The sequence below is a fragment of the Carlito syrichta genome, unplaced genomic scaffold (genome assembly GCF_000164805.1).
Source record: "Carlito syrichta isolate Samal-C Ts95f unplaced genomic scaffold, Tarsius_syrichta-2.0.1 Scaffold169151, whole genome shotgun sequence".
NCBI classification, from domain to species: Eukaryota; Metazoa; Chordata; class Mammalia; order Primates; family Tarsiidae; genus Carlito; species Carlito syrichta.
The window spans coordinates 111,417-122,644 of record NW_007113247.1 but is presented as its reverse complement, the minus strand read 5'-3'; the positions used below and the strand labels follow the sequence as shown (position 1 = coordinate 122,644).

General features: G+C 51.9%; 2 protein-coding genes across 4 annotated transcripts in view; one reads left to right on the top strand and one right to left on the bottom strand.

Moving 5' to 3' along the window:
- Window positions 1–11,228, top strand: part of ZNF428 (zinc finger protein 428) — a 34,977-nt gene that overhangs the window by 4,504 nt on the left and 19,245 nt on the right. The window contains exons 2-3 of one of the 3 annotated variants that reach the window (XR_002481521.1): window positions 558–762; window positions 7,269–7,861. Coding sequence is in view for 2 of the 3 variants with exons in the window: in XM_008051228.2 (XP_008049419.1) it covers window positions 471–762; window positions 7,269–7,777 (801 nt within the window). In the remaining variant the exon portion in view is untranslated. Of the gene's footprint in view, window positions 1–470; window positions 763–7,268; window positions 7,928–11,228 lie in introns of those variants that run through there. The other 2 variants (XM_008051229.1, XM_008051228.2) reach the window with 2 other exon arrangements.
- SRRM5 (serine/arginine repetitive matrix 5) lies at window positions 722–3,850 on the bottom strand. Its single transcript, XM_021709197.1, has 4 exons — window positions 2,945–3,850; window positions 2,586–2,872; window positions 1,179–2,018; window positions 722–968 (listed from the first exon to the last, which is right to left on the bottom strand). The coding sequence occupies exons 1-4, from the start codon at window positions 3,848–3,850 to the stop codon at window positions 722–724; spliced, it is 2,280 nt and encodes a 759-aa protein (XP_021564872.1).

Here is an 11,228-nt window from a genome sequence, read left to right as displayed (position 1 = left end):
CTGGGATTATAGGTGTGAGTCATCACACCTAGTTCCTACCTGCCACTTGGATACTCCCCTAGTCCAAGACTTCTCCACGGCCCGACAACTAAAGGATTAATGCCTGGCAGTAGCTCCTGTTCCACTCTCGTTGTGATTGGTGCCCATGGTAGTGCCTACTGTCAAATATCACCTCTCCCTACCCCATTGAAAAAAACCAGAAGGCAGTCGGGCTCAGTAGCTCATGCCTGTAATCCCAGCACTTTGGGAGGCTGAGGTGAGAGGACTGCCTGAGTCAAGGGGTTCAAGACCAGTCAGGCAACTTGGCAAGACCTCTTCTCTACAATAAATAAAAAAATTTTTAAAAATCCAACAGGACAGCCTTGTTGCCCAGATGGGGAAATTAAGACTAGATCGGGGCAGGGCTTGCAGTCAAGGCCCTATAGGCAGTCAGGGACAGAGCTGGGGATGCCTTTGCCTCACCCCCTGCAATGAGCACACAACTGGGCTTGGGGTGGGGATGGGTGCTATGTAAAAATTTATTGAGTCACCACAGGCCTTTCCTTCCCCATGTCCAGCATCCCTACCTGCCAACATCCTGTATTAAAGAAGAACTTCTGGCCAGAGGTGTGACTGTGGAGACCTGGCTGGGGAGGGACACTGCTCAGCTGCTGCTCTGCTCCTGTCTCCTGTCCCCTCCCCCGGCCATGACAGAGACCCGTGAGCCAGCTGAGACTGGGGGCTATGCCAGTTTGGAAGAAGACGATGAAGACCTTTCCCCAGGTGAGGTGGCCTTAGAGGTGGTGACACTGGCTTGACTCTCATCTTGGCTTAAGTTTTGGCCTCCACTGGGAATTGTTGATGGGGAGTAGCTCCTTGTCTTGCTAGGGGTTCTCTTCTGACTGGGATGCTTTGTTGTGCTAGGGGATCTCTTCCAATTGGGACTTCTGGGGATTGCAGAGTGACTGGGATCTTTCTCCTTGCTGGAGGTTCTAGATTGGCTGCGAGCTCTCTCCTTGCTGGGGGTTCTAGATCGGCTCTGATCTTTCTCCATGTCGAGGCTTCTAGAATATCTGTGATCTTTCTCTTTGTTGAAGGTTCTAGATTGACTGTGAGCTCTCTCCTTGCTGGGAGTTCGACTGTGATCGCTTTCCTTGCTGAGGCTCCTAGGTCGCCTGTCTCCTCTTTCTTTGTTGGATGTTCTAGATTGGCTGTGAGCTCTCTCCTTGCTGGGAGTTCTAGATCGGCTGTGAGCTCTCTTCTTGCTGGGAATTCTAGATCGGCTGTGATATCTCTCCTTGCTGACGCTTCTAGGTTGCTTGTGCCCACTTTCTTTGTTGGAGGTTCTAGATCGGCTGCGAGCTCTCTCGTTGCTGGGCGTTCTAGATCGGCTGTGATCTCTCTCCTTGCTGACGCTCCTAGGTCGCCTGTGCCCACTTTCTTTGTTGGAGGTTCTAGATCGGCTGCGAGCTCTCTCCTTGCTGGGAGTTCTAGATCGGCTGTGATCTCTCTCCTTGCTGACGCTCCTAGGTCGCCTGTGCCCACTTTCTTTGTTGGAGGTTCTAGATCGGCTGCGAGCTCTCTCCTTGCTGGGAGTTCTAGATCGGCTGTGATCTCTCTCCTTGCTGACGCTCCTAGGTCGCTGGTGTCCACTTTCTTTGTTGGAGGTTCTAGATTGGCTGCGAGCTCTCTCCTTGCTGGGAGTTCTAGATCGGCTGTGATCTCTCTCCTTGCTGATGCTCCTAGGTCGCCGGTGTCCACTTTCTTTGTTGGAGGTTCTAGATCGGCTGCGAGCTCTCTCCTTGCTGGGAGTTCTAGATCGGCTGCGAGCTCTCTCCTTGCTGGGAGTTCTAGATCGGCTGTGATCCCTCTCCTTGCTGGGAGTTCTAGACCGGCTGTGATCTCTCTCCTTGATGACGCTCCTAGGTCGCCTGTGTCCACTTTCTTTGTTGGAGTTTCTAGATCGGCTGCGAGCGCTCTCCTTGCTGATGCTCCTAGGTCGCCTGTGTCCACTTTCTTTGTTGGAGGTTCTAGATCGGCTGCGAGCTCTCTCCTTGCTGATGCTCCTAGGTCGCCTGTGTCCACTTTCTTTGTTGGAGGTTCTAGATTGGCTGCGAGCTCTCTCCTTGCTGGGAGTTCTAGATCGACTGTGAGCTCTCTCCTTGCTGGGAGTTCTAGATCGGCTGTGAGCTCTCTCCTTGCTGGGAGTTCTAGATCGGCTGTGATCTCTCTCCTTGCTGAGGCTTCTAGGACGTCTGTCACCTCTCTTTTTGTTGGTTCTAGATTGACTGTGATCTCTCTCCTTGCTGGGAGTTCTAGATCGACTCTGATCCCTCTCGTTGCTGAGGCTTCTAGGACATCTGTGACCTCTCTTTTGGTTAGCGGTCCTAGATTGGCTGCAAGCCCTCTCCGTGCTGGGGGTTGTAGATTGGCTTCGTGTTATCTCCTTGATGGGGAATGTGGATCGGCTATGAACTCTCTCACTGGAGGTTCTAGATCTGCTGTGATCTCTTTCCTTGCTGAGGCTTCTAGGATGTTTGTGATTTCTCTCTTTGTTGGAGGACCTAGGTTGGCTTTGGTCTGTCTCCTTGTTGGGGCTTCTAGACTGGCAGTGACTTCTTTCCTCACTGGGGGTTCTAGACCAGTTGTGACTTCTTTCTCTTCTGGGGGTTCTAGATTGGTTTTGGCTTTTCTCTTTGCTGTTGGTTCTAGACTGACTATGTCTTCTTATCTGGCTAGGAGTTCTCTTCCGAGTGCGACTTCTTGCCCTACTGTGATTTCTCTCCTGACTGTGACTTCTCGCCCTGCTGTGAGTCCTTTTCCGACTGTGACTTCTTGCCCTTCTGGAGGTTCTAGACCTGCTGTGAGTTCGGATCCTGCTGGGGGTGCTAGACTGGCTGTTACTTCGGGTCCTGCTGGGGGAGCTAGACCGGCTGTCACTTTGGGTCCTGCTGGGAGTGCTAACTTGGTTATAACTCTTGACCCTGCTGGACACTTCAGTGGGATTGTAACTCTGTTCCCTCCTGGGGGTCATCACCTGACTGTAGCTCTTCACCTTCCTCGAAGATGGTGGAGACTGGCTGCAACCCTTCTCCTTGGAGGAGATTCTAGTCAGGCTATGACTCTTTGCTCTACTGGGGACTACAGCCAGGCTGGAACTCTTCCCCATACCTGAGGTTCCTGGGGGGCTGCCACTCTTCTCTCTGCTCATGTTTCTAGGCTGGTTGTGACTCCTTTCCCTGTTGCTGGTTCTAGACCGGCTGTAGCTCTTTCCCCTACTCTGTTTTTGCAGGGAGGAAGGAGTTCTTGCCCTGCTGCCCATGCTTGGTCTGGCACCGTGAGTTCTTATACTGCCAGGAGTGCTGGCCCTGCTGGCTGACCTCTTAGAACTGCGGCTTCCCCTTCTGCCAGGTGTTCTACCCCGGCTGTGCTGGTGGCGTCTTAAGCCACTGGCCTTGCTGGCTTTGCTGGTCCTGCTCTCGGTGCTCGCCCTGGTGTCGGTGCTGGCCCTGGTGTCGGTGCTGGCCCTGGTGTCGGTGCTGACTCTCCTGGGTGTTCTTGCCTTGCTGTGGACTCGGGACTTGCTACTGGACTGGTTAGAAGGGGCTCTCTTAGTGCTTGTCGATTTGGTGGACCTGGAGCTACTTGGGCTCATAGGTGTGTTGGGGGATGTTGATGGCTTCGCAGGCACCGAGGACATGCCAGGCGTTGCTGATTTGGTGGTCTTCAAGGAGCCTTGAAGCATAGGAGCCACAGTGGGCGTAGAGGGTCCACTGGATGCCAGAGGCATACCGGGCTTTGAAGGTCTCTTAGGTGGAGAAGGCATGGTGGGTGTGAAAGGGCTTGTGGTCTTGGAAGTTACAGTAGACATAAAAGACCTGGTAGCTGTGGACGACGTGGCCTGTGTCACAGGCCAACTGCGTGAAGTCACAGTGGGCACTGAAGACATTTGGAGGGTGGATAGTATGAAGTCAGAGGTGGGAGGAGAGTGGAAGGGCTCTGGCCTGAGGCTGGAGGTGTTTTCTCTGTTTTGCAGCCGTTCAGCAGGTGTCTCCTGAGGCTGACACAGGCTCAGCATTGCTGGGGCACAAAGATGGTCAGATCCGTGTCCTGCCTTCGAGGAGCCCACAGTCAGGGTGTGGGGACATGGTCACTGCCCAGGGTGTGATGGAGGCTGGTATGGGGTGGGGGAGCCCAGATGTGAGAGACACTGACCACCTGGGGAGTCAGGGAGGACTTCATAGATGAGGTGGCATGAACTGGGCCTTAAAGAGGGGCAGGGGTTTGCCTGGAGAAGTGAAGAAGGAAAGAGTCACCCAGGTGGGAGAGGAGCAGAGCAAAGACATGGGGCAGAGAGATCAGCACCTTGGGGCCGCTGTCATCCACTGGTCCACATGTCCTCTGCAGGGCAGACAGAGTTAGGAACCTGGAGGCCAGGCCTGCCTTTGAGGAGTTCCCAGTCTGATAGGAGAGACATACTGGGACCCAGCTGGCTGCAGCCTCAAGGCCAGTGACAGGGAGGTCCTGGAGCAGGGAGAGCTGGGAAGAGATCTCTGGCCAGGAGCTGGCGGCATGAGGGTGGTGGCTTCATAGAGGATGGAACTTGTGCTGGGTCCCAAAGGATGAGTATGAGGTCGCCAGATGGACAGAGTAGGGAACAGTGTTCCAGGCAGAAGGACCGCCCACACCAAGGCCTGAGGAAACAATTGTTAAATGGCAGGGAGGTAAGACAGGGACAGGAACCAGTGAGAGAGACAGAGCTGCAGGGAGGGATGTTCAGCAAAGACTTACAACCCGTTCCGGACTGGTGATGTAGTGAAAACCTTTTCTCATGCTAGGACAGCAGGAGGACAGTAGGAAGCCTGACAGTAGGAAGCCTGGATGAGGTGGTCTGGGATGGCCTCACCAAAGAAGATCGCTTCCTGGGTCCTAAAGGGTGATGGGAAAAACAGGGGCAGGACATTCCCAGCAGAGGGAGCAGTGTGTGTGAAGGCTTCAGAAGAGCCTTCAGATGGTTGCAGAGACATCCATGCCACAAAAAGTACTGAGCACTTTGCACAAAGAAAATGCTGTAGATCGTGGAGCCACAACAGTGAACCAGAGAACTCCCTGCTCTTGGGGACAGTCAATAAAGAAACACACAAGTAACTGTTGTGTAAAATGAGGCAGAAGATGAGAGAAATGAAGCAAGGAAGGGGTACAGGGCGTCCAGGGGAGGGACTGCTGGTTAGACAGGGTGGTTAGGGTGTCACTGAGAAGTTGACACTTGAACAGAGAAGTGGAGCGGGAGAGAGCGAACTTGGTCCATTGCAGAAAGGCTGGCAAAGTTCCTGAGGCAGTTGTGTGCCTGGGGTGTTGCCAGAAGATGAGGAGCCCAGGGTGGCTGACAAGGGCAGAAGATGAGGTCAGAAGTGCTAGAGAGGGCGCCATGTGGTCCCTGTGAAGATGGCAGCAAGGTGGAGCACAGGATGCCCTGGCTTGGTGATGAAAGGACCCCTTTGGGCTTCTGGAGGAAACTGAGGTGGGGAGCCAGCATGGACACAAGGCGAGGCATTGTGGTCCTGTGAGATGCTTTTGGGCAGGGTCCTGCCACTGTGACTGAAGAAGCTGGTATTTTCCACATTGTGGATATGGGGACTCCCCTGAACCCAGCCATTGCTGTGTGTTCACCCCTGTAATGATGGCTGATGTCACCCTCTTTTACTTTAAATTTTTTCCCTTTTTGCTTATTTTTATTTTGAGTTGGGGGGTCTCTGTCCCCCGGGCTGGAGTGCAGTGGTGCTTTCACGGCTCACTGCATCCTTGACCTCCTGGGCTCAGGTGATCCTACCACCTCAGCCTCTCTAAGTGGGACTGCAGGCGTGCACTACCACGCCTGGCTAATTTTTAAATTTTTTGTAGAGATGAGGGCTCACTATGTTGCTCAGGCTGGTCTTGAATTTCTGGGCTCAAGTGATCCTCCTACCTCGGTCTCCCAAAGTGCTAGGATTAAAGACATGAGCTACTGTGCCTGGCCTTCCTTTCTTTTCTTTTCTTTTTTTTTTTTTTTTTTGAGTAGGATTCTCACTGTGTCACCCAGGCTGGAGGGCAGTGGCACACTCCCAGCCACTGCAGCCTTGACCTTCTGGGCTCAGGCGATCCTTCCGCTTTAGCCTTCCAAGTAGCTGGAACTATAGGCATGTACCACCATGCCCGGCTAATTTTTTATTTATTGTGGAGATGAGGTCTCACCAAGTTGCCCAGGTTGGTCTCAAACCTGCGGCCTCAGGCAATCCTCTCACCTCGGCCTCCCAGAGTGCTGGGATTATGAGCCACCGCACTGGCCCTTTCTTTTTTTTTTTTTTTTTTTAGTTGAGTCTCACTCTGTCACCCAGACTGGAGTGCAGTGGCCGCTCCCGGCCACCGCAGCCTCGACCCGCTGGGCTCCGGCGATCCTTCCGCCTCAGCCTTCCGAGTAGCCGGAATTACAGGCGCGCGCTACCACGCCCGGCTGATTTTTTGATTTATTGTAAAGATGAGGTCTCGCTGCCCAGGCGGGTCTCCAACCCGCGGGCTCAGGCAATCCACTCACCTCAGCCTCCCAAAGGCGCGGGATGACAGGCTGAGCCACCGAGCCCGGCTGACCCTTTCTTTTTAAGCCTAAACTTGTCCTAGGCATGTCCTTCATACCTTGAAATTACAATAATGTGTCTATACTTACAATTAATATTTTAATTCACTTAACTCTCTGTATAGCCATACGTGTTAAGATACATACGTGCTTGTATGCTTTAGTTTACCGAAATGCTGTTTCAAATATCTGCCTCCCTAGCATGATTCACTGTAGGCCACCCCGATACTTAGTTTCTCATGTCAGCTGTGGACCAGAGGTGAGTAAGTTACCTGGCTGCCCTGTGCCTTAGTTTCCATGCTCATCAACTGGGGATAGTGGCAGTGCCTCCCTCCGAGCGTTATTGTAAGGGTTCAGTAGGTTAATATGAGAGGGCAGGCCTCCTCAAATAGCAGTGGATGCTGTTGCTGTTGTGTTTGGGCGACTCCTGCTCTGTCCTTCCTAAACCTCCCCCCACGCAGTTCTTGAAGACATTCATTTCCTGGACACACAGATACAGAGCATCTCCTGTCTGCGAGGCCCCGTTGTGCACCACTGTGACTCATCAGAGGGGAGGGGTAGGGCTGTGCCCAGGTTATCCCCACCATAGTGTGTGGTAGGTCTGAACTCGGGGATGGGGCAGCTGGGCATTGCCCTCTGTCCTCTGATGCCACTGTCTTTCCCCAACTCTCCCCTACAGGCCCGGAACATTCCTCCGATTCAGAATACACTCTCTCCGAGCCCGACTCTGAAGAGGAAGAAGATGAGGAGGAGGAGGAAGAGGAGACCACTGATGATCCCGAATATGATCCTGGCTACAAGGTGAAGCAGCGCCTTGGGGGAGGCCGGGGGGCCCCATCCCGCCGGGCCCCCCGTGCAGCCCAGCCCCCAGGCCCCCCGGCCCAGCCCTGCCAGCTCTGTGGCCGCTCACCCTTTGGGGAGGCCCCGCCAGGAACCCCACCTTGCCGGCTCTGCTGCCCTGCTACAGCCCCCCAGGAAGCACCGGCTCCTGAAGGCAGGGCTCTTGGGGAGGAAGAGGAGGAGCTGCCTCGGGCTGGGGAGGGCCGACCAGCTGGGCGGGGGGGGGAGGGGGGGGAGGAGGAGGAGGAGGAGGAGGGCACCTACCACTGTACGGAGTGCGAGGATTCCTTCGACAGCCTGGGGGAGCTGCATGGGCACTTCATGCTGCATGCGCGGGGTGAGGTGTAGGCAGCCCTGGGAACTTGGCAGAAAGGGTGGGGTGGGAGGAGGGGCTGAGGAAATTGGGGTGGTCACGGTGGTCCTGGGGCTGGGGTCCTGCCAATCTGTGTTGTCTTAGCAGTAGATATGTGAAGGCCAGAATAAAAGTCAAATTCTGTGTGTGTTGGTTCTGTGTGTGTGTGTGTGTGTGTGTGTGTGTGTGTGTGTGTGTGTGAGAGAGAGAGAGAGAGAGACAGAGAGACATGCACCTGGGCATTTATCCCACCATCCCTCTGGGCTCCTTGGGGAACCTCAGGATTGTTATGGGCAGGATGAGTAATATTTACTAAGTGCTGGTGTTCAATGTGGTTTCCATGTATTTACTCATAGGTCCCATGATGTAAAGGCTTAGACACAACAGAACATTGTTTCTTGGTCACATAATAATCCAGTGTGGGTGATTTGGGGATCCAGGTCATCCCTTAACCCTGTTGTCATCCCCATGGTTCAGACTGGATGGCCGTGGCCTGGGTCCTACTGGTGGAAGAGCACAGGGAGCCTGGCGAAGTACACGTGTTCTCTTACGAGCCCTGGCCTACCTGTGGTACTCGGTGCTCTCATTGACGTGCCTTTGTGGAGACATTAGTTCTATGATTGCAGCTAACTGCAAAGGAACCTGGAAGAGGCAGTTTAACCAAGCATTCAGAAAGCAGAGCAGTTTGTAGGGGACAGTTGCTGCTTGGCGGCCACATTGCCTAGGAACTTCCACAAAGAGGACTTTAATTATAATCGCAGCTACACTTCTTGAGCACTTCCTGGGTGTCTGGTGCCAGTCCAAGGGCTTTATATATATTGACTCACAGAAGTTGTGCATCTAGGAACTTCAAAAATAGAATCTTAATGATAATTACAGCTGCCATTTTCCCAGCACTTACAGAGTGCTGCACTTAATTTGCATGAGATCATCAGCTTCTTAGAATAACTGTGAGGTGGGGGCTGTGATCCATTAATTCATTTAACAAATGCTTCTTGAGTACCTGCTGTGTGCTAAGTCCTGAGAAAACACCAGTGAGTAAACCAAAGTCCTTGTCCTCATGGAGCTTACATGAGGGTGGCTGGAGGCTGCCAGTGGAGACAGACAATAAATGATCTAGCATATGCTGATGGTAAGAAATGCTGTGGAGAACAGTAAAGCAGCAAAGGGAGAAAGCTCTGGAAGGAAGACTATTGTCCTCCCCGAGATGGCGAAAGAGACCTGAAAGAGGGAGGGAGGCAGCCATGCACATCAGTGAGGACACGCTTTCCAGGCTGGAGGCCGCTAGAAGGGAATGAGCAAGGACAGAGTCATAGGGATGAGGTCCGAGGGTAGCAGAGGCCCAGCTCGTCACAGCCTGGTCGAAACTTGTGCTCTTGCTCTGAGCGGGGATGTACCAACCCACAGAAGCTTGGCACCAAGTCTGCTTTGAAAATAGAAGCTTAATTATAATGATAGCTACCATTTACTGAGCATTTACCATGTGCCAAGCCTCGTTCTGAGGCTCTTTACATGTGCTAACTCATAGAAGCTTGGCAACTGAGAATCTCGGAGAATAGAACCTGAATTACCGTAATAGCCATCATTAAGTCAGCGCTCACAGCAGACCAGACCCTGGGCTAAGTGCTTTATACGGACAGTCACATTGGATCCTTAGGTGGGGGCTGTTACTTATTTCTTCATTCTCCAATGATTTATTGAGCACCTACAAGATGGCAGGCACTGTTCTGGGAGCTGGGAATACAGCTGTGAACATGGACACAAATCCCCTGCCTTTGTGGAGGTGACATTATGATGGTGAAGACTGTAATCAGATATTTAAATAAAATAGGTAAAATGTATAGAATGTTAGAAGGTAACAAATGCTGTGGAGAAAAAGGAAGAAAGATGGGGGGCTGTGTGTAATTTTAAGTAGGGTGGTTAGGAAGACTTCACTGAGACGGTGATGTCAGAGCAGAGGCCTAAAGGAGGGGAGGAGTGAGCTGAGCCATGTGGCTGTCTCAGGATAGTAATTGCAGAGGCCTTGAGATGTTGGTGGAAGAGCACTCAGGGCCGCGAGGCTGGAGCTGAGCAAGGCTGGAAGACTGGTGGAAAGAGGTCAGAGAAGGGCAGAGAGCCAAGCGATGGGGGCCGTTATACTGACCTTGGCATTCTCCCCAAGTTTGATTTCTCATAATATAGTCTGAGTGCTTATAATAATCCTTAGAGGCCTGGAGGCTCTTTTCTGTAAATGACCAATTTACAGCTGCTACAACAGAGTCACAGAAAGGTTGAGTTACCTCCTAGAAGTCACACAGGCACTAAAACAGCTCTGGTTTGAACCCAGGCAACCGGATGTGAGGTGTACATTCTTAGCCACAAAGCCACACACCAGAAATGGCAGCTCATAGCCACCATCTGACCACATAGCTATTGAAGGCTTTTTTGGGTTTTTTTAGATGGGGCCTCACTGTCACCCAGGCTAGAGTGCAGTGACACAATCATGGCTCACCACAACCTCTACCTCCTGGGCTCTGGTACTCCTTCTACTTTAGCCTCCGGAGTTGCTGGGACTACAGGCATTCACCACATCCAGCTCCCAGCTAATTTTTTAATTTTATTGTAGAGACAAACGAGGTCTTACTATGTTGCCTAGCCCAGGTGGGTCTTGAACTTCTAGGATCAAGCAATCCTTTCCGCTTCAGCCTCCCAAAGTACTGGGATTCCAGGTGTGAGCCACCATGCCCGGCCAAACTATTGAAGTTTTAAAAACTACATTGGCCAATTTTTACCAATATGTAAAAATGGCCAGTTTTTACAGTATGTGAAAATGAGTAATTTCACATTTAAAAATGGGTTTCGGACTTCTCTTGAAGACTTTGAGATCTGATTGCTGAACCTCCTACCACCATGGGGCAGTAGTTCATGGGAGCCGAGTTGGGATCACTTCCTGTAGATGAGACATTCCCTCCCTTCCTAGTCCCTACATTCCCCATTCTTTCACATCGGATGCCCCCACATACCGCCTGCTTGGCCCAGAAGAGCATTTGCATTTTTACACCTGTTACAGGATTTTAGGCCACAGAACTTTTCAAAACCCACACCTCTCATCCCTGCATCTCAGAACCTGATGATATCCACTCTTTGAAATTAGATGCATAACCACTTATAGCTTGGCATCGTAGAGTCTTAGAATCATCAAAACAAAAATTAACAGCACATTAAAATAACATGGTCTCTATTAGTGCTACTATAACAACATACTTGAGACAGAGTATTTTTTATTTTTATATTTTTGTTGGAGTCTCACTCTGTCACCCAGGCTGGAGTGCAGTGCCACACTCATGGCCACCACAGCCTCTACCTGCTGGGTTCAGGTGATTGTTCCACCTCAGCCTTCCAAGTAGCTGGAACTACAGGCATGCGCCACCATGCCTGACTAATTTTTTTAATTTATTGTAGAGACAA

Coding starts and splice junctions, on each gene's coding strand:
- SRRM5 (XM_021709197.1), bottom strand. CDS start 3,850: ATGTCTACTGTAACTTCCAAGACCACAAGCCCTTTCACACCCACCATG. Junction 2,873..2,944: donor GGGTCAAGAGTTATAACCAA/GTTAGCACTCCC, acceptor AGTAACAGCCAG/TCTAGCACCCCCAGCAGGAT. Junction 969..1,178: donor GCTCACAGCCAATCTAGAAC/ATCCAACAAAGA, acceptor CCAATCTAGAAC/CTCCAGCAAGGAGAAAGATC.